General features: G+C 42.0%; 1 protein-coding gene across 1 annotated transcript in view; it reads left to right on the top strand.

Moving 5' to 3' along the window:
• Nucleotides 1–23,480, top strand: part of NYAP2 (neuronal tyrosine-phosphorylated phosphoinositide-3-kinase adaptor 2) — a 270,077-nt gene that overhangs the window by 145,516 nt on the left and 101,081 nt on the right. The window contains exon 5 of the mRNA XM_038749306.1: nucleotides 10,286–11,368. Coding sequence (XP_038605234.1) covers nucleotides 10,286–11,368 — 1,083 coding nt within the window. The remainder of the gene's footprint in view (nucleotides 1–10,285; nucleotides 11,369–23,480) is intronic.

The following is a 23,480-nucleotide window of genomic DNA, read 5'->3' as shown; positions in this document are numbered from 1 at the left end:
AAAATATGCAGATCCCCATAATGAAGTTCCTTTTGTTTACAAAATATTTTCAGAGTTATACTTGATTCAGAAACCTTAGACTTTAGACTTTGTGTACTCATTTAACGAATGCCTACTGAGAGAATTTTGGAAAGAGCAAGTGTTACCTACCAACAAGTAGGTTACTTTCTAATGGACAACTTCATAGTTTTATCCTAAACAAAAGTGATTGCACTTTGCTTAAAATGTAAAATATAATTTGTCTTTTAAATGGAAAAAGACCAAATAACTATGAAAAACATGCTGATCTCATTGTTTTTTAAATTCAGTCTGTTAAAGTATAAGAAATTGCCTAAGTATTATTTCACATTACATTCTTTGATTAAATAGGAAAAAAAGTACTTCAAAGGCCAAAACACGAAGCAAGCTGAATTTCCAAAATTAACTATGATAGACAGATCAGCTAGGAATGTCTGAGAGTTATGCATAACCTTTGCACTCCAATTTCTCATTTCAAAAATGTCATATTCTGTTTTTTCAAGTGGACTGACATTAGACTTTCTTAAGCATTAATATTTGTGTTCTGGAGCAGAACTGGGATTACTTTGGAATATTTTCTTGATTTATTATTAATTTTCAATATGCACAAGGGAAATAAAATTACTCAGTTGAATTCTAACGACGGAGATTTACAAAGAAATACTTTATTGTTTTTATGTCTTATTAACAGTGCTTTAGCAATGAAGGGCAACAGATTAAACATTACAAAACCTTTTATCAGCAGAGGTTTGGATTAAAATAGCTCTATACATCAGAGCTTCATTTTTCAAGGCTGTTTTGTCATCTACAGAAAATAGGCAAATGATGTCACCCGGGAACTGATTTCCGTAACGCCGCAGTAATTTTTTAAAATGTGGGTCCAAATGGCATTCGTGTTAAATCCCTGCTTTCTGGGATTACCTTTAATTTTTTAATGGGAAAAAGACCCCTCCTCAGCCTCTGTCTTGCTCCCTTCCTTTTCTTCACCACCAGTAGTTAATTATTTTTATCATAAATATTTTCATGATCTTCTCTTCTTTTGGCACAATTCCCCTATGCCTTACATGGACATATTCACCACCCCCACCTCCCATCCCAGTGCATCCTTCATCTTGACTTCAACCTCTACGCAGACAGAACTTTCCTGTAACATATGACAGTCGTGAGCACACCCTAAGAGGGGTTCTGATCCCCAAACATCCTCATACTTGTTGCCTGGTTAGAAATTAGGTTAAACAGTTCCCATTTCTGGACCTTGTGAGCTCCCACGATTCCACCAGAAGCATGGCGTAGTTGATAGGAGGAGTGACATGCCCAGACCGTTTCTATAGAAAGATAATCCCAGCAGCAGAGTGAAGTAGAGACTGAAGCAGGGAGGGACAGGAGTTTGAGAGATCATAAAGGAGACTGATGCAGTAATCCAGTTGGGATAGGATGAGAGATTGAAGCAGCATGACACTCCCCACCCCAGTCAACACAGAAAACTGAAGTTCTGTACCAGCTGACCCCAGGGGACCCCTTGCATGCCATCAAAGATTTTCATCGGACAAACAAAATTTACTACTGTTATTGTACACTAACCTACAAGAATTGAACCAAATAAAATAGACACAGAGAGCTTCAGAAAGGCTTCACCACGGTCACAGGTGAACAACACAGTATCAAATAAGTACTTACTACAGTGCTAAATACAGTGCTTTGCACATTGTAAGTGCTCAATAAATACAATTGAATTGAATGAATGAATGAATCAAAAGATTGCCAACAACAAGGTCCCAGAATGGCAGTTAACTCACCAGTATTGAAACAAAGGTCACAGTAACACAACTCAGTTGAACAGAGCAAGTGTAGAGACAGAATGAGAGTAAGGATATCGAACAACTGCTGATTGGTCAACTAAAAGCAGGCTCATTCAAGCAGTCAGGGCAGAATAAAGTATTTAAAAAGCAACGTTCAGCTTGGGCTCAAACAATGCAACATAGAGGTGGATGGCTGGGACAACACGACACCAGATAGACCAACCCGACAGAAAGCGGTAGGGAGGAAAATTGTTCTCCTTGAGCTAAGATTTGGTGAGAATTGGGATCCCAGGAAGCAGGTTGGAAAACAGAGGTAGGTTCTTTATAGGACAACCCTATTGGTGCGGCAATGATCTCTCTTTAAGTGTGCACAGAATGAAAGGGAATGTCAGTTATAAATGCTCTTTTTCAGCCTCTTTTCACTCATGGCTACAATTTCACTGTCATTAGCATCATCTTTGAAAAAGAAGGGCATTGATTCAATTTTATCTACATTTTTTAATTTTAAGCCTCTATTGGTCAAGACCCACGAAATACCTTCACTTTTTGTAGGCGTACACGAGAAGCAGCGTGACTTAGTGAAAAGAGCACAGGCTTGGGAGTCAGAGGTTGTGGGTTCTAATACTGACTCCGCCACTTGTCAGCTTTGTGACTTTGAGCAAGTCACTTAACTTCTCTGTGCCTCAGTTACCTCATCCATAAAATGGGAATTAAGACTGTGAGACCCCCATGGGGCAACGTGATTACCTTAGAACATAGCTTAGAACAGTGCTTGGCACATAGTAAGTGCTTAAAAAATACCATCATGGTCATCATCATCATGCCTAGGCAAACATTCAGAAGTACAGAATAATAATAATGGTATTTATTAAGCGCTTACTGTGTGCATACCGCTGTTCTAAGTGCTGGGGAGGATACAAGGTAATCAGATTGTCCCACATGGGTCTCACAGTCTTAATCCCCATTTTATAGATGAGGCAACTGAGGCACAGTGACTTGCCCAAACTCACACAGCTGACAATTGGTGGAGCTGGCATTTGAACCCATGACCAACTAACCACCCTCACACAGATTCAGCCAAGGTTGGGGCCTGCAGCTCATTCTCAAGAGCAGAAGGGAAAGATTGGATTGGGTGAGGTGTCCAAGTACAATTGGACCCAGAGATGCCTAGGGCATTCCAGAAACTCCTTCTTAGTGCTTCCAACAGTTTCAAGAAGGATTGGCATTATTTTGAACTAAGCCGCTTGTGGAGGGATGTGAGACCGGCAGGAAAATTGCCAGATTTCCCCTCCCTAACCGAGCCAAATTGCATCTTGTTTTTGGCTGCCTTTCTGAATGAATCAGATCCCTTTTGGAGCTGATCAGAGGATGAGGCTCTTTAGCAGGTCAAAAATCAGCCCCTTCAACTGGGTGGAGACCGATTAGATAAAAACACCTAGAAAGGCTCCTAATCCAAACACTCTATGCATTTTACAGCCCTGAAGTTACCCCTTCCAAACTCTGGTATTCATCTCCCTATTTCTTCAGCCCCTGCTTATCTACTATCAATTCTCCTAGACTTCTCTTCCAACTATGCAGGTAATAATAATAATGATGGCATTTCTTAATCAATCAATCAATTGTATTTATTGAGCGCTTACTGTGTGCAGAGCACTGTACTAAGCGCTTGGGAAGTACAAGTTGGCAACATATAGAGACAGTCCCTACCCAACAGTGGGCTCACAGTCTAGAGCGCTGGGGAGGTTACAAGGTGATGAGGTTGTCCCACGGGGGGCTCACAGTCTTAATCCCCATTTTCCAGATGAGGGAACTGAGGATCAGAGAAGTTAAGTGACTTGCCCAAGGTCACACAGCAGACATGTGTCAGAGCCGGGATTCGAATCCATGACCTCTGACTCCAAAGCCCGTGCTCTTTCCACTGAGCCATGCTGCTTCTCAATACTGCTTCTCAATACTGAGGGGTACTGCTCCTTTCCCCACAACACCAGGATCCCCTTCTCCTTTCCAGTTCTTCCAAGTCCTTGCTCCTCTAATATTTTGAGATCAGATTCAGTGTGAATTGCTATTTTATAGTCATGTGTTCAATGCATTCCAGACACCTTAGCTTCATGTGTGTAAAATACAATTCACTCACTGAGTGGAGGAATATAGTGTAGTTGTTTTGAGACCAGATACATGAAAAGGTTGAAATACTTGACCAATTTGTAAATTAATCTCATCCCTCATTGGAGAAGACAATAATGGATTTAATGATGGTTAGATAACACCTCTCAGCTAGGAGCCTGGGAGTTGTTTATCCCACTCTTGACAGGAACAGAGATGACAAGGTGTAATCCCTTCCAGTATCTAAAATAGTTTTAGATGTTTACCTAAAGTTAAAGACTCAATCAAACGGCAACTAGTGGAAAGAGCATGGGATTGGGAGTCAGAGATCATGGGTTCTAATCCCTGCTCTGCCACTTGTCTGCTGTGTTACTTTGGGCATGTCACTTAACTTCTCTGGGCCTCAGTTACCTCATCTGTAAAATGGGGATTGATTGTGAGCCCCACGTGGGACAACCTGATCACCCTGTATCCCCCCAGTGCTTAGAACAGTGCTTTGCACATAGTAAGCACTTAACAAATGCCATTATTATTATTATTATCTGCATAATAAGAAACAATGTTACTCTCTGTAGTGAATCAGATAAAGAATGCCCTTCCTTCCAAGGAAGAGACTCATAGGATTGATGACACAATGTATTTCTTAAACTCTTCTCATTGGAACACCTCCCTAAGTAGATGATCCAGCTACTCTCCTCCTCCCCATACATCTGAAAATAATAACGATAATCAGGGCTTTTATTAAGTGCTTACAATGTGCCAGGCACTGTACTAAGCGCTGGTGGCACCAGGTTCATAAAACACAAAGGACACTTTAGATCCTGTAATTCAAAACATTATGTCCAACAGCAAGGCCTCCAGACTTTGATTGGAAGGGAAATTTGTTCATCACATTGTATCCAAAATGAAATGCAGTGTACTTGTGTAGCAGTGCATTATCTACCTTACAAAGTAAAGCCGTTCCACTTTCATAGCAGTAATAATTATCATCATTATCATAGATCAACCAATCAATCATGTTTATTATGTGCATTATTTGTGCATTATATGCATGTATTAGAGAAGCAGAGTGGCTCAATGGAAAGAGCACGGGCTTTGGAGTCAGAGGTCATGGGTTCAAATCCAGCCTCCGACAATTGTCAGCTGTGTGACTTTAGGCAAATCACTTCACTTCTCTGTGCCTCAGTTCCCTCATCTATAAAATGGGGATTAAGACTGTGAACCCCCCGTGGAACAACCTGATCACCTTGTAACCTCCCCAGCACTTAGAACAGTGCTTTGCACACAGTAAGTGCTTAATAAATGCCATAATTATGTGCAGAAAACTGTACTAAGTGTTTGGGAGAGTACAGTATAACAGAGTTGGTAGATTTCAAAAAAAAACCCTCCTTACCAGTGTGGCACAGTGGCTAGAGCACAGGTCTGGGAGTCAGAAGGTCCTGGGTTCTAATCCAGCTGCACCATGTGTCTGCTGTATGACCTTAGGCAAGTCACTTCACTTCTCTGGGCCTCAGTTCCCTCATCTGTAAAATGGGGATTTAAGACTGTGAGTCCCACCTGGGACAGGGACTTTGTTCAACTCTATTTGCTTGTATCCACCCCAGTGCTTAGTACAGTGCCTGGCACACAGTAAGTGCTTAATAAATGCCATAATGAGAAGCAGCGTGGCTTAGTGGAAAGAGCACAGGCTTGGGAGTCAGAGGACGTAAATTCTAATCCCAGCTCCACCACTTGTCTGCTGTGTGACCTTGAACAAGTCACTTAATCAATCAATTGTATTTATTGAGCGCTTACTGTGTGCAGAGCACTGTACTAAGCGCTTGGGAAGTACAGGTTGGCAACATATAGAGACAGTCCCTACCCAAAAGTGGGCTCACAGTCTAAAAGGGGGAGACAGAGAACAAAACCAAACATACTAACAAAATAAAATAAATAGAATAGATATGCACAGGTAAAATAAATAAACAAATAAATAGAGTAATATAACTTACTTATAGAAGTAAGAAGTAAGTAGAAGTAAGAAGTAAGAGAATATAACTAACTTATAGAAGTAATAACTTCTCTGTGCCTCAGTTATCTTTTCTGTAAAATGGGGATTAAGAGTGTGAGCCCCACATGGGACAACCTGCTTACCTTCTATCTACCCCAGTGCTTAGAATGGTGTTTGGTACATATTAAGCACTTAACAAGTATCATTATTCTTATTGGCTTTAACGAACTTAATCACCTTGCCCCCTCCTACCTCACCTCACTACTCTCCTAGTGCAACCCAGCCCGCACTCTTCATTCCTCTAATGCTAAACTGTTCACTGTACCTCTTTCTCATCTATCTCACTGCTGAACTCTGGTCCACATCCTACCTTTGGTCGGGATGTCCTCCCTCCTTCCATCAGATAATTGTTCTCCCTAACTTCAAAGCCTTATTGAAGGCATATCTCCTCCAAGAAGCATTCCTGGACTAATCCCTCCTTTCCTCTTCTAATAATAATAATAATCTTGGTATTTGTTAAGCGCTTACTATGTGCCAAGCATTATTCTAAGAGCTGGGGGAGATACAAGGTCATCAGGTTGTCCCTCACAGAGTTGAACAGATTAACAGTATGGAATACACCTGATATAATCCATTTAGCATATAGGGTGGAAACTGGCCACTCAGTATACTGAACTTCTAGACTATAAGCTTCTCATAATAATACTAATAATACTAATAATCATAATGGCATTTGTTAAGTGCTTACTATGTGCAAAGCACTGTTCTAAGCACTGGGGAGAACACAAGGTGATCAGACTGGGGCTCACAGTCTTAATCCCCATTTTCCAGATGAGGTAACTGAGGCCCAGAGAAGTTAAATGACTTGCCCAAAGTCACACAGCTGATAAGTGGCAGAGCCGGGATTAGAACCCATGACCTCTGACTCCCAAGCCCGCGCTCTTTCCACTGAGCCACGCTGCTTCTGCGCTGCTCTTACTTGCTCTTTCAATCATCCTCCCTCCCATCCCCACAGCACAGAAGCAGCATGGTGTAATGGATAGAGCACAGGCCTGAGAGTCAGAAGATCATGGGTTCTAGTCCTGGCTCTGCCACTTGTCTGCTGTGTGGCCTTGGGCAAGTCACTTAACCTCTCTGGGCTTCAGCTATAGGACAGAGACTGTGTTTAATTCAATTTTATTGTATCCACCCCAGTACTTAGTACAGTGCCTGGCACATAGTAAGTACTTATGACAAATACTGTCATCATTATTATTATATCTTTATATCTGTATATGTCTTTTATTTATTTATTTATCTATTTATTTAAATTAATGTCTGTCTCCCCCTCTAGACTGAGTTGGATGTGGGCAGGAATGTACCTTTTGATGTTATATTGTACTCTCCCAAGTGCTTAGTACAGTACTTGTATATATTTGTACAGATTTACTACTCTATTTTATTTATTTTACTTGGACATATTTGCTATTCTTTTTATTTTGTTAATGATGTGCATATAGCTATAATTCTATTTGTTCTGACCATTTGACACCTGTCTACATGTTTTGTTTTGTTGTCTGTCTCCCTCTTCTGCACTGTGAGCCCGTTGTTGGGTAGGGACCGTCTCTATATGTTGCTGACTTGTACTTCCCAAGTGCTTAGTACAGTGGTCTGCACAGAGTAAGTGTTCAATAAATATGATTGAATGAATGAATGAATGCTTTGCTCACAGTAAGCACTCAGTAAATACGGTTGAATGAATAAATGATCTTATCCCTTAGAGAAGCAGCGTGGCTCAATGGAAAGAGCATGGGCTTGGAGTCAGAGGTCATGGGTTCAAATCCTGGCTCCGCCAATTGCCAGCTGTGTGACTTTGGGCAAGTCACTCAACTTCTCTGGGCCTCAGTTACCTCATCTGTAAAATGGGGATGAAGACTGTGAGTACCAGGTGGGACAATCGGATCACCTTGTATCCTCCCCAGTGCTTAGAACAGTGCTTTGCACATAGTAAGCACTTAGCAAATGCCATTATTATTATTATTATTATGAGAAGCTTACAGTCTAAAGATTCAGTATACTGAGTGGCCAGTTTTCACCCTATATGCTAAATGGATTATATCAGGTGTATTCCATACTGTTAATCTGTTCCACTTTTCATTTAGCTTGTTAGAAGTCTACAATTATTCTGTGATATTTCAGCAAACATTGAAGTGCATTTTTCCTAGTTTTTTATGGTATTTAAGGGCTTACTATGTGCCAGGCACTGTACTAAGCACTAGGGTAGATACCAGCAAATCGGGTTGGATGCAGTCCTTGTTCCTCATGGGGCTCAAGTCTTATCCCCCATTTGACAGATGAGGTAACTGAGGCACAGAGAAGTTAAGTGACTTGTGAAAGGTCTCACAACAGATGAGTGGCAGAGCTGTTATTAGAACCCAGGTTCTTCTGTCTCCCAGGCTTATGCTCTATCCACTAGGCCACGTTTGCCGCTCATGTTTGTTATGCATTTTGAAAATGGGCTGCTGAAAGTTTTCCGTGTATTCGGTAGAACATTGCTTGATTTGTTATTTGATGCTTTTTAGAGTTCAAAAATCTCCGGTGGCTACCAATCAATCTGTGCATCAGGCAGAAACTCCTCACTCTGGGCTTCAAGGCTGTCCATCACCTTGCCCCCTCCTACCTCACCTCCCTTCTGTCTTTCTACAGCCCACCCCGCACGCTCCGCTCCTCTGCCGCTAATCTCCTCACCGTACCTCGTTCTCGCCTGTCCCGCCATCGACCCCCGGCCCACGTCATTCCCCGGGCCTGGAATGCCCTCCCTCTGCCCATCCGCCAAGCTAGCTCTCTTCCTCCCTTCAAGGCCCTACTGAGAGCTCACCTCCTCCAGGAGGCCTTCCCAGACTGAGCCCCTTCCTTCCTTTCCCCCTCGTCCCCCTCTCCATCCCCCATGCTACCTCCTTCCCTTCCCCACAGCACCTGTATATATGTATATATTTTTGTACATATTTATTACTCTATTTATTTTACCTGTACATATCTATTCTATTTATTTTATTTTGTTAGTATGTTTGGTTTTGTTCTCTGTCTCCCCCTTTTAGACTGTGAGCCCACTGTTGGGTAGGGACTGTCTCTATAAGTTGCCAACTTGTACTTCCCAAGGGCTTAGTACAGTGCTCTGCACACAGTAAGCGCTCAATAAATACGATTGATTGATTGATTCTATGATCCTTCAATGGAATATATCTAATCAAGGGCACCAGGTTGACAGGGGAAATGACCTATATTGCCACCACAGAACTGGGAAGACATTAGCTTCACGGACTGCTTTTAAGGCTGCCTACTCTTCCCTACTCAGAATCATGGGGGCCCCCAGAAGCTGCTTCCACAAATGTGAGCCCTGGCCTCGACTCTCTACCGACTTCAGCCTTTAGCAGGCCTTCAGATTCCACAGAGCCCTGACCCTTGTCCACAGTGTTCTGCAACCCTGTACATGCCCGTAATTTTCCCCTCCCTAACCTGTGGGCCATGTGTCTGTATATCCTCGTCCTTGACCCCACATGTGTGTGTACATCAATCTCTCCAGTCTAAGATATATGTTTGTCTGCAGAATTTTGCACCCCCTTGGGCCTGAACATGTCTGTCTCTCATTTTCACCCCAGCACATCCCCAGTGTGAGTCCCACCCCGAGCTCACCCCTACCCCTGAAATAGAAAGCTGGCATGTCCGTATTGACTAAACCCTGTTCAAAGGTACTGCTTTTGATACTACAGAGCCTTCCTGGTTGATAAAAGACAAATGTGCTCTGATCAACCTTCGCTTGATGATTAGGAAGTGAACTTGGCTGAAATATGAGATTTTCAGAGCTGAGGGTATGCGTCAGTTTTTTCAAGAGGTATCAGACCAATCAGTTTAGAAAATATGTATTTAAGCATAAATGGGGAAGTAAACCTAGTAGTCATCTTGGAAGTTATTAAAATAGCATAACTCCAGTATTTAATGAGATTTTTGAAGCCATTCAAACAGAGTGAATACATATAATTTTCATGAGCTTCCTTCTTGCTTAATCTTTGGAGGTTAATTATTATGAAATCCTTGACCGCTTTTTTTCCAAATGTATCTCATATGAATGTTTCAGTTTTGCAGTTTCAAAGGCAGACATGGGAAAGGTTTCTGAGTTTAAACTATTCACCAATGGCTCATGAAATTGGAGTGCAGGTGAATATTATGGTAACTTATAAGCAGAAATCAGCAGATCGCTAGTATTTACAAGATGTTGATTATTTTAGAATAAAATTGTAGTTTGGAAGGGATTTTCCTCTGAAATGTTATTAAACATGAATGTAAATATAATTCACTTTTTTTCCTCTGATGTACCCATATTCTACTTTCATTTTAGTGTCAACCAAACCGAGGCCCCACAGTGATGAATATTCAAAGAAGATTCCTCCTCCAAAACCGAAAAGGAATCCAAACACTCAGCTCAGTACATCCTTCGATGAAACATATATCAAAAAGCACGGTCCCTTGAAGACATCCCTGACCCGGGATGCTTCCTTGTCCCAGGTCAGCAGTCCAGCCCTGGATGCGGAGGAAGAGGAGCCCGTTTATATTGAAATGGTGGGGAATATCCTACGAGACTTCAAAAAAGATGATGATGACCAAAGTGAGGCTGTCTACGAGGAAATGAAATATCCTATATTTGATGATGTAGGCCAAGATTCAAAATATCCGTGTGAACTGGATCATCACAGCTGTTCTTCTCAGTGTGCTACTCCCACGGTGCCTGACGTAGAATTCACCAAGTCCTCTATCCCATCTACTCCAAAGGGTTTGCTTAGTGATATTCCCCCACCGTTTCCAAACCTACTTTCTCACAGACCTCCACTGCTGGTGTTTCCTCCAGCGCCCGTACAGTGTTCCCCCAATTCTGACGAATCTCCTCTAACGCCGCTGGAGGTCACCAAGCTTCCTGTACTGGAAAATGTGTCTTACATTAAACAACAAGCTGGAGCTTCCCCATCTTCACTGCCGACTCACATCCCTGGTCATCAGAAACTAGAGAAAGACCAGGCAGGACCTTCTTCGGCTCATTCATCATCGCCACCCCACCCCTCTACCTTATACAGAACCCAGTCTCCTCATGGCTATCCTAAAAGTCACTCAGCCTCACCTTCTCCCGTTAGTATGGGGAGGTCTCTTACCCCCTTAAGCCTCAAAAGACCTCCGCCGTACGATTCTATACATTCAGGAAGTCTCTCTAGAAGCTCCCCATCAGTGCCTCATTCAACAGCCAGAAACACATCGCAAGAAGGGGGAAAGATGGTAAATGCCTCCGTCAATACCTATGGCTCAACACAGAGTGGTTCACGGTCCAGGACACCTACCAGTCCTCTAGAAGAGCTGACTAGCCTCTTTACCTCAGGACGCAGCTTGCTAAGGAAGTCCTCCAGTGGTCGAAGATCTAAAGAACCTGCAGAGAGTAAGTTTTAATATAATGTGAGTGCACTCGATCTTCACAGAACATTTTGTATTTATGAAATTCAAAATCAGCAGAGTCCATTAATGTGGGCACATAATATATGTACATTTCTTCTCTGGAATCCTTCAAAACACTGATTAATAATAATAATTTATAGTAACAGTGATAATATAATAATTGCGGTATTTGTTAAGTTCTTACTATGGGCCAAACACTGTATTAAGTGCTGGGGTAGATACAAGATAATTAAGTCACACATGGGGCTCACAGCTTATGTAGGAGGGAGATCAGTTTTTGAATCCCCATTTTCCATATGAGGCATCTGAGCATGGAGAAGCAAAGTGACTTGTCCAAGGTCACACAGCAGACAAGTAGCACAGCTGGGATTAGAACCCAGGTCCTCTCATTCCCAGGCCCATACTGTTCCCACTAGGCCATGCAGCGTGGCTCAGTGGAAAGGGCATGGACTTTGGAGTCAGAGGTCATGGGTTCAAATCCCCGATCTGCCAATTGTCAGCTGTGTGACTTTGGGCAAGTCACTTAACTTCTCTGGGCCTCAGTTACCTCATCTGTAAAATGGGAATTAAGACTGTGAGCCCCCCATGGGACAACCTGATCACTTTGTAACCTCCCCAGCACTTAGAACAGTGCTTTGCACATAGTAAGTGCTTAATAAATGACATCATTATTATTATTTTACTATAAAAATGCTGATTAGAAAATTATCTTTTACATGATTCGTCTTCACATTCTATATCATGAACTAACTATAAAACAGATTTTCCCTGTTCCTTACCCTCCCCATGCTAAAAAAAAGTTTTTAATAGAATCTATAACATTTCTATTTTTAAAGATGCACTGAAAATCCTTCCTCAGAAATATGTGAAAAATGTGAATGTACAGGGTCTTTATTCTATAAATGTATTGCCAGTGCCTTATTGAATATGAAGCTGTATAAAAAGGGAATAACTTCTAAAAATTAAATGTTTTAAGTCATCAAATGGTAAGAGGCAAGGTGGGTAAAATTTAAATACTTTTTCTATAGAACAAGTTGCTGAGGTTTTAATGTTTTTATATTAATCTTCTAAGTATATGGACAGTGGGAAAAGAGGGATAGTGAGGGCATGAATTTCCCTTCCACATTATTAAAGCTACCATATTCTGCTGGATTCTTCTCTAAGGCCTTCAAAGCGATTTACAGAAATTATTTCCATCTTTCTCACAAATGAGCTTGTCTGGTAAGTAAATTAAATCTATTTTGCCCCGTTTTTATAATCTGGGAAACCTTCTTGAAAAGGTTCAATGGGTTAAACTGTGAGCCTGAAATTATTATCATGATTATGACTATTACATTAATATTAACATTTATTGAGTGTGTTCTTTGTGCAAAGCACTAGTCCCAAGCCTGGGAAAAGGAACAAGAATAATTCTTCTGGCCTCCAAGAGACTTACAATTTAAGAACGAGAGGGAGAAAGGTAATTAGGAACCCATAAGAAAAGATGAAGCAATATAAACACAAAATATGAAATATAAGGAAAAAATAATTTTAAGATTGAAAACAAAAAGAGCAGGAGAGTACTGTGATGGGGGAGTAGAACTTTAATATCCTTCTGATTCATAGTTCCACAGTCACAGCCATGGAAAGGTCATAGCTATGACAACCACCACGGCCTTCCCAATATTTTCAATTTTCTGGACTGCCCATTTTTTGGCTTACATCTCTCTTTATCTCCGTGGCGGGGCAGGTTAGGCGTTCTAAATTTCACGGAGGTGAAATTTCGGGTGGCATCTCTCCTTACCTCTGGGGCAGGGCAGGTAAAGAGTGGCATGATAAGGCAGGATGGATGGCATAATAATAATAATTTTGATAGTTGGCACTTCTGTACTATATGGCAAGCACTGTACTAAATGCTCGAGTAAATGCAAGATAAGTGGATGAGACACAGTCTTTGTCCCACATCGTCACACAACCTAAATGGGAGAGAGAATGAGTATTAAATTCTGATTTTGCAGATGTGGAAACTGAGGCACCAGAAACTGACGTGACTTGCCCAGTGTCACACAGCAGGCAAATAACAAAGCTAGGAGTAGGACACAGGTCCTTTGACTCCCAGTCCCATGCTCTTTCCACTAGGACATTCCCAGGAATATAGCACATCTGTCCAGTGAATAGGAGGCAGATGATATGAGCTTCCAGTGTAGACAAGTTATTAGTTTTTTTCAAAAACCTATCTCTTCTCCTCTATCAAATATGTGAATATAGACCAGCTCCATCCTACAGAGAAATATTCAATCTAGGAAATGAGAGTGATGTTATAATGAATAGTAATTGGAAATATGTCATTCAAATAAAGCTGGTCTGTTGCTCACTCATAGCTGAATCTAAAAGAGCATGCTCTCCAGAATTTCGCAAACATCTTATTTCCTATTAGTTTCAATAGGTTTTTCAGGAAGACAAAGATGTGCAACTCAGACAATAATAGAAGGAGGAATAATTGGGGGTTGAGTATGTTTCAGGTACTTTGGGACCCATTCATTTCATTTATTCGATCATATTTATTAAGCACATACTGTATGCAGAGCACTGTACTAAGCACTTGGGAAAGTACAATACAACAATAAACGGACACATTCCCTGCCCACAATGTTCTTACAGGCCAGGGAAGGGAATGGGGGGGAGACATGAATTGGCAGACATGAATACAAATAAATAAATTATAGATATGTACATAAGGGCAGTGGGTCTCTGAAGTTTAGATCATACATAGGGCTCCTTAAGAGCTCTTTTAAAGTAAACAGATGGCTTATCTAATCCTACTTGATTTTGGTATTTACAATTCGATTCAAGCCTGTGGAATTGCACAAAGAAAGTTCCTAATAAAATGAGAAAAAGTTAGAAATCACTGTAACATGATTTGAGCACAAATACCAAAAAAAATATGATGGCTTTGACAATTTCAATCCCCAGAACTCAATTTACAGAAACTAAAATTAGAGGAATTGATGAGCTTTGAAAGGATCAATTGACCAAATGATCAAATTGACTGTGAAAGTCAAGGTAGGGCTGATCCTGAGGAATATCTTTCAATCTGTAGATTTTATTAAGCACTTGGGAGGATCTGCATACAAAAGTGCAGTGAGTAGGAGTTTACAATAAAATAGACTGAAGAATATTTCCTTAGTCAATTCATACATCAATCAATCAATCAATCATCAATCAATCTAACATGAAGCCAGAAGCTCTTACAGTACTTGAACAGGCTATAATATACATGGACTTTGATGATGAACAAAGGATATGTGGGGGAAGGCAACCCCATAATGGGGCACATTTTGTTGATCTGTTGTGATACATTCCTTATGTTTCTGCAACCAGGTGGAATTGCATCAAAGTGGGGGAAAGCAAAAGTTATTCATTAAAAATGAGTTATTCTTCAATTTTAAATAAACAATTATCAGTGAGAAAGGAACAAACATTTTGTTGTCAGATTGTTGAAATACAATCAATTCTATTTTTTTAAATCTGGGAACTTCAAGAAAGGGCCCTTAATCAATCAATCAATCAAGCAGTCATATTTATTGACTGCTTACTGTGTGCAGAGTACTCCTCCCTCCTTTCAAGTGCTACTCCAGCCACCTGTGCTTCTGACCCCATTCCCTCTAATCTTATGAAATCTCTTGCCCCTTCCCTCCTCCCCTCAACTTCCATCTTCAATCTCTCACTCTCCACTGATTCCTTCCCCTCTGCCTTCAAACATGCCCACGTCTCCCCCATCCTAAAAAAACCCTCTCTTGACCCCACCTCCCCTTCTAGTTATCACGCCGTCTCCCTTCTACCATTCCTTTCCAAACTCTTTGAACGAGTCATCTACATGCGCAGCCACGAATTCCTCAACACCAACTCTCTCCACGACCCCCTCCAATCTGGCTTCCATCCCCTACATTCCACCAAAACTGCCCTCTCAAAGGTCACCAGTGACCTCCTGCTTGCCAAATCCAACGGCTCCTACTCTATCCTAATCCTCCTCGACCTCTCAGCTGCCTTGGACACTTTGGACCACCCCCTTCTCCTCAACACGCTATCCAACCTTGGCTTCACAGACTCTGTCCTCTCCTGGTTCTCCTCTTTTCTCTCTGGCCATTCATTCTCAATTTCCTTCACGGGCTCCTCCTCCCCCTCCCATCCCCTTACTGTAGGGGTTCCTCAAGGGTGAGTTCTTGGTCCCCTTCTGTTTTCTATCTACACTCACTCCCTTGGCGAACTCATTCGCTCCCACGGCTTCAGCTATCATCTCTACGCTGATGACACCCAAATCTACATCTCTTCCCCTGCTCTCTCCCCCTCCCTTAAGGCTCGGGTCTCCTCCTGCCTTCAGGACATCTCCATCTGGATGTCTGCCCGCCATCTAAAGCTCAATATGTCCAAGACTGAACTCCTTATCTTCCCTCCCAAACTTTGCCCTCTCCCTGACTTTCCCATCACTGTAGACAGCACTACCATTCTTCCTATCTCACAAGCCCACAAACTTGGTGTCATCCTCAACTCCGCTCTCTCATTTACCCCTCACATCCAATCTCTCACCAAAACCTGCCAGTCTCACCTCCGCAACATTGCCAAGATCCGCCTTTTCCTCTCCATCCAAACCGCTACCCTGCTTGTTCAATCTCTCATCCTATCCCGACTGGGTTACTGCATCAGCCTCCTCTCTGATCTCCCATCCTCCTGTCTCTCCCCACTTCAGTCTATACTTCATGCTGCTGCCGGGGTCATCTTTGTACAGAAACGCCCTGGGCTTGTTACTCCCCTCAAAAATCTCCAGTGGCTACCAGTCAACCTACGCATCAAGCAAAAGCTCCTCACTCTCAGCTTCAAGGCTGTCCATCACCTTGCCCCCTCCTACCTAACCTCCCTTCTCTCCTTCTACAGCCCATCCTGCACCCTCCACTCCTCTGCCACTAATCTCCTCACTGTGCCTAATTCTCACCTGTCCCGCCGTCGACCCCCAGCCCCCGTCCTCTCCCTGGCCTGGAATGCCCTCCCTCCACACATTAGCTAAGCTAGCTCTCTTCCTCCCTTCAAAGCCCTACTGAGAGCTCACCTCCTCCAGGAGGCCTTCCCAGACTGAGCCCCCTTTTTCCTCTCCTCCTGCCCATCCCCCTGCCCTACCTCCTTCCCCTCCCCACAGCACCTGTATGTATGTTTGTACAGATTTATTACTCTATTTATTTTACTTGTACATATTTGCTATTCTATTTATTTTGTCAATGATGTGCATCTAGTTTTACCTCTATTTATTCTGATGACTTGACACCTGTCCACATGTTTGGTTTTGTTGCCTGTCTCCCCCTTCTAGACTGTGAGCCCATTGTTGGTTAAGGACCGTCTCTATATGTTGCCAACTTGTACTTCCCAAGTGCTTAGTACACTGCTCTGCACACAGTAAGTGCTCAATAAATATGATTGAATGAATGAATGAAAGAGTTTGGGAGAATATATCTCCTATCTCGCTGGCCGCTCCTGCTCAGTTGCTTTCATGGGCTCATCTTCTGCCTCCCACCTCCTAACTTTGGGAATCCTCAAGGCTTAGTTCTGGGTCCCCTTCTATTCTGCATCAATATCCACTCCTTCAGAGAACTCATTTGCTCCCATGGCTTCAACTATTATCTCTATGTGGATGATTCACAAATCTACATCACCAGCCCTGATCTCTCTCCCCTGCCATCTCATGTTTCCTCTTGCCTTCAAGATAATAATAATAATAATAATAATGGCATTTATTAAGCACTTACTATGTGCAAAGCACTGTTTTAAGCACTGGGGAGTTTAAAAGGTGATCAGGTTGTCCCACATGGGGCTCACAGTCTTAATCCCCATTTTACAGATGACGTAACTGAGGCACAGAGAAGTTAAGTGACTTGCCCAAGGTCACACAGCTGACAAGTGGCAGAGCTGGGATTTAAACCCATGACCCCTGACTCCAAGGCACATGCTCTTTCCATTGAACCACACTTTATCTTGCTAACATCTCAAGCTTCACATGTCCAAAACAGAAATCCTTAACTTCCCACCTAAAACCTGTACTCTCCCTGATTTTCCCATTCCTGTAGACAGCACTACCATCTTCCCTGTTTCACAAGTCCATAATCTTGATATAATCCTCAACTCATCTCTCTCATTTAACCCACATAATCAGTCTGTCATGAAGTCCTGTTGGGTCAGCCTTCACAACATCACTAAAATCCTCCCTTTGTTTTCCATCCAAACAGTTACCAAGTTCATCCAAGAATTTATCCTATCCCTCCTTGATTACTGCATCAACTTCCTTGCTGATCTCTATGCCTCTTTTTCTCCCCACTCCAGTTCATACTTCATGCAGCTGCCCTGATCATTTTTCTACAAAACCTTTCAGGCCACGTTTTCCCACTCTTCAAGAACCTCCAGTGGTTGCCCTTATAATAATAATGATGGCATTTATTAAGCACTTACTATGTGCAAGGCACTGTTCTAAGCACTGCCCTTCCACTTCTGTATCAAACAGAAGCTCCTTACCATAGACTTTAAAGCACTCAATCACTTTGCCCCCTTCTACCTGACTTCCCTGACATCCAACTACAACCCAGCCCACTCACTTCAGTCCTCTAATGTCCATCTACTCACTGTACCTCAATCTCATCTATTTTAATGGTGCTCTCTCACCCACATCCTGCCTCTGGCCTGGAATGTCCTCCCTACAGACAGTCACTCTGCCCACTTGTAAAGCCTTATTAAAAACACATCTAATCCAGGAGAATTTGCCCTACTAAGCATTTTTTTTCCCCTTCTGTCACCCCATTCTGTGCCACCTTTGCATTTGTATTTGCACTCTTTATAATAACGATGGTATTTGTTTAGCGCTTATTATGTGCCAAGCACTGTTATAAGTGCTGGTAGACCCCTCCCACAGTAGTTCCTTCATTCAGTTGTATTTACTGAGCAACTACTATGTAAAGAGCACTGAACTAAGCACTTGGAAGAGTATAACATTAAAATAAATGGACACATTCCCAGTCCACAATGAGTTATGTTCATGTCCGGAATTTATTTATATTGATGTCCATACACCCTCTGGACTTTGAGCTCATTGTGGGCAGGGGACATATATTCTGACTCTATTATATTGTACTCTTCCAAGTGCTTAGTATAGTCTTCTGCCCACGGTAAGTGCTCAATAAATACAATTGATCGATTGAAATATGACTGAAAGCGGTGTGAACTGAAGCAGCTGTGTAACCAGCTCCTCGGGCTGGTTCAGGCTGCCTGAGGTCCATTTCCTTGTGCTATAGGCAGGAGAGAAGTGAAAAAGCTTATGCTCATTTTCTTACTTTTTAATAATAATAATAATGATGGCATTTATTAAGCACTTACTGTGTGCCTAGCACTGTTCTAAGCACCAGGGGGGATACAGGGTAATCAGGTTGTCCCACATGGGGCTCACAGTCTAAATTCCCATTTTTCAGATGAAGTAACTGAGGCACAGAGAAGTTAAGTGACTTGCCCAAAGTCACACAGCTTACAATCAATCATATTTATTGAGCACTTACTGTGTGCAGAGCACTGTACTAAGCCCTTAGGAAGTACAAGTTGGCAACATATAGAGACGGTCCCTACCCAAAAGTAGGCTCAAATGGAGGAGCCGGAATTAGAACCCATGACCTCTGACTCCCAAGCCCGTGTTCTTTCCACTGAGCCACGCTGCTTCTTCTATTTCCAAGTCTAGTGTGGCCACATGCAGAGGAGAGGCACAAGACCAGAGTCATATTGCCTCAAATAACTGGCAGGGGGAGGCGACACCATTTTAGATTGTAGTTCAAACACTTCACTTCAGGATTGGTAGAATTGATAAGACACCGAGACAAATTTGTAAACCAAACATCTCTTATGCAAATCGCTCCCACATCGTGAACCCAAATAAATTACAATTAAGAGGAAGCAAGAGTAGGGGCTGAGGGATGTTAATCCTGCCTTCCTGCTTAAACCCACTTAACATGATGAGCAGCCTTAATAGGGGATAAGTAGGAGAGCTAGATTCATTCATTTATTCATTCAATCTTATTTATTGAGCGATTACTGTGTGCAGAGCACTGTACTAAGTGCTTGGAAAGTACAGTTCAGCAACAATGGGAAGAAGACGGCAAGTCCATGATATCTGGTGTCTTGTGCGTCTTCTCCTGATGAGCTGGGGCATCAGACGATGGCCCCCTCTGTTCCAGGGCCCAATTAAAGGAGAATGAGGCTTGGAACCAGAGGCACGAGGCAGGGATCAATTGGACTTTTTAGGGATGGGCTGTCAAATACGATTATGATGGAGGTACAAGGTCACTCAGCAGTCAAGTGGCAGAGCCAGTGTTTGTACCCAGGTCTCCTTAATCCCAATCTTGGACTTTTTCACTACGTCACCCTGATGCTCATGTATTAGAAAGTGATTAATTTCAAAGTGGAGTATTGAGGTCAAACTGAAAGATTCTACTGAACAATATGCTAGCCTCAAAAAAACATGATATAAGCTGTTTCCTCATAGTATGTTAATGTACTTAGAGGGAACTCATTCACTAAGAGGTTTCAGATACCCAAAAGAGTTTTTTGCAACTCCCAAAGATTTATCAGGGACAGAAGCCAATAATATTTCAATATGTACTGCCAACCATAAAGAGGGTTTTGCTTTCACCTTGTCCAAATATGGGATGTATGGAGTTCTTAGATTTTAGAAACTAAGTGTAAGTATGGAGTACAAATGTAATTCACATTGTCATCTTAACTTTCAAACAGTGACCAGGCACCCTGCAAAACTCAAAAGTGAAGTGACAGGAGGAAGGAAGAAAATAATCAGGAAGTTTTTAGGGGTTTTTTTTTTGTTTTTTTTTTTAAGGTATTTGTTAAGCACTTATCATGTGCCAGGCACGGTTCTAAGCACTGGGGTAGTTACAAGGCAATCAGATCAGACACAGCCTATGTTCCAAATGGGGCTCTTAATCCCCATTTTACAGATGAGGTAATTGAGGTGCAGATGAGTTGCCCAAGATCACACAGCAGACAACTGGTAGAATTGGGACCAGAATCCAGGTCCTTCTGATTCCCAGGCCTATGCTGTATCCACTAGGTAATGCTAAATTCTCTCTCTCTCTCTCACTCTCTCCCTCCCTCCCTCTCTCTCTCTCTCTCTCTCTCTCTCTCTCTCTCTGTCTCTCAAATGGAAGAGACTTCATCTCAAAGAAGATTGAAATTGTCTGTAGAACTTTAGTCCCACCATCAGAACCTGACAGATCTTCAGACATTTGTTTTTAGCACATTTGTCAGCAACAGCTGTCAATAGTCACAAAAATTCTTCTTTCCCCCAGTTTGCTCTCTGGGAAGAACTGGATCAGAAAAGAGAAATATATATCTTTAACAGTCTAAATCAGTGGTATTCATTGAGTGCTTACTGTGTGCAGAGCACTGTATTACGTGATCGGGAGAGTGCATTAAAGCAGAGTTGCCTTTGTGACAATAACCTACGGAAATCAAAAATTAACTACTTTTCTAAGCTGGATGTATAATAGCGATAGACACACATTTATGGCAATGATATTCAAATTGATTTAATTGAAAATAAACAGCTTGCATAGATTTGCCTATATAGCAAGAGCCGGGACTCTCAGAGCATAAAAACATTTTGGGGTGCTTTCAATCGTAAACATTGGGAATCATTTTAATAGTCAGTGCAATGCACACATTATGAATTGAAGCAGTATGTGAGCTGACTGAGCTTTTAACATCATTGACACAGGACTGGATAATACAAAGAGGGAAAAGAAATTAATCACATAAGATTATAGATCATTTTTGTTCTTGTGTGTCAGTGTAGTGCAAGCATCAACTCATTTAACATTCTTACTTTCAAAAATGTGGTTGGGACATTATGCTGTTATTCTCAGAAATGTTAGCAACACTTGAGGTACCACAGCGGATATGTGTTGTAGAAATAAGCTTAGTGTTTGATTCTATGTCATTATCACAGTTAGCCACTCATCTTCTTTATCTCAGCAGAGCAACAGATGGGGCGAGATCAGCCAGATAATGTAGCATTTTGCTGTCAGTAGTTTAGTTTCCAAACAGAAAGCCGACCATGCGTTTGCTCATTGCAAATTTTGGTGGTTCATTCTGAATTTATCCGAACTTGGTGCCTTTCTTCTCACCCCTGCACATGGCCTACCAGCTCCATTCATCAAGTGCAAGATTCATCATTTAGTCTCAACACCTCCTCCATTGTCAATGTTTAGAAACTAACATTTCTTTCACACTTCACTCCAGTTTTTTCCCAATTTTTAAAGCCCTGGAGAATCATTTTTGTAGGCATTTGAAAACCAGAAGCAGTTGAAGAACTAGAGCAGTAGAATTTCCTCCCTTCACCGATAAGAAACAGAAACTGGGGAGGTGACACAATTATCCCAGAAGGGAGATTTTGGGGTGTTTTGTTGAACTGCTTCTATTTTCAACATCCTTACTCAGATATTATTTAATGATGTCTCTTTTACTAGAGTATTTTTTCTTGTTTTTTTAACCAGAGTTTTTTACATTTTTGAATATTGAGGCGAATACTCTCCTCTCCTTATCTTCTTTAAACCAATCTCAGGCACTGCAGCAGGCCTAAGAGTTTACAGGAGTACCAGTAAATCTTGGCTGCAGCAAGTTTTGCTGCTATATCTGGTAGGTTTTTGGAGGTCCTTGGTCACATTGGACATCTTCAATTTTAGACTGTGAGCCCACTGTTGGGTAGGGACTGTCTCTACATGTTGCCAACTTGTACTTCCCAAGAGCTTAGTACAGTGCTCTGCACACAGTAAGTGCTCAATAAATACGATTGATGATGATGATGATCTTCATAAACCAGGAGCCTGCTTAATCTTCAGGCCTTTATTAGAGAACAAGATTCTTTTTCTAGGGTGAATGGCCATTGCCCTCCAAGGGTTGGAATGGTTGGAGCAGTAAACTTCTACCTGGAGGAAGTAGCTCATTAACTCCTCATGGATCTTAGATAAATTAGCAAGACTAAAGCAATGACAACCATTTGCAGTGTTTTTAGGAATAAACAAGAGAAATAGATCATTTAAGAACCATCATCATCATAATAATCCGTTGTTGGGTAAGAGCCATCTCTAGATGTTGCCAACTTGTACTTCCCAAGTGCTTAGTACAGTGCTCTGCACACAGTAAGCATTCGATAAATATGATTGAATGAATAAAGGTATTTATTAAGCACTTACTATGTGCCAAGCACCATACTAAGCTCTGGGGTAGATACAAATAAGTTGGGTTGGATGCAGTCCCTGTCCCATGTGGGGCTCACAGTCTTGATCCCTATTTTACAGATGAGGTAACTGAGGCACAGAGAAATGAAGTGGCTTGTCTAGTTTCACACAGCAAATTGTAGAGCTGTGATTAGAACCCATGACCTCCTGACCCTCCTGACTATGCCATGCTGCTTCTTTAAGGGTAAGGGCTTAAGAGTCAGAGGACCTGGGTTCCAATCCTGTCTCGGTCAGTTGTCTACTATCTGACCTTGGGCACGTTAACTTCTCTGTGCCTCAGTTTCCTCAACTGCGAAGTGGGGATTCAATACCTGTTCTCCCCCTCGACTTAGACTGTGAGCCCCAGGTGGGACAGGGACTGTGTCCAATCTGATTAACTTGTATCTACTCCAGCATTTAAAACAGGGCTTGATATGCAGTGAGCACTAAACAAATACCATTAAAGAAAGGAGCGTTAGATAAATTGGTATGGTTAGATTGAATGAATCCAAGCTCTCAAAATTTTTGGCAACCACAGAAGTTCAGTTAAATCCTACTTTAACTTAGAGGCAATGCCATTAAATCTTATACTTCAAATATGTCTTTATAGTTGTCCTCTAGTTGACCACTGTAACTCTAAAGTCCCAGAAGGCCCCTGGTCACATAGAGAAGCAGCGTGTCACAGTGGAAAGAGCACGGGCTTTGGAGTCAGAGGTCATGGGTTCAAATTCCCGACTCTGCCAATTGCCAGCTGTGTGACGTCGGGCAAGTCACTTCACTTTTCTGGGCCACAGTTACTTCATCTGT

Source organism: Tachyglossus aculeatus, chromosome 7, assembly GCF_015852505.1.
Source record: "Tachyglossus aculeatus isolate mTacAcu1 chromosome 7, mTacAcu1.pri, whole genome shotgun sequence".
NCBI classification, from domain to species: domain Eukaryota; kingdom Metazoa; phylum Chordata; class Mammalia; order Monotremata; family Tachyglossidae; genus Tachyglossus; species Tachyglossus aculeatus.
The sequence above is the reverse complement of the archived record's forward strand: the minus strand, read 5'-3'. Positions and strand labels throughout refer to the sequence as shown.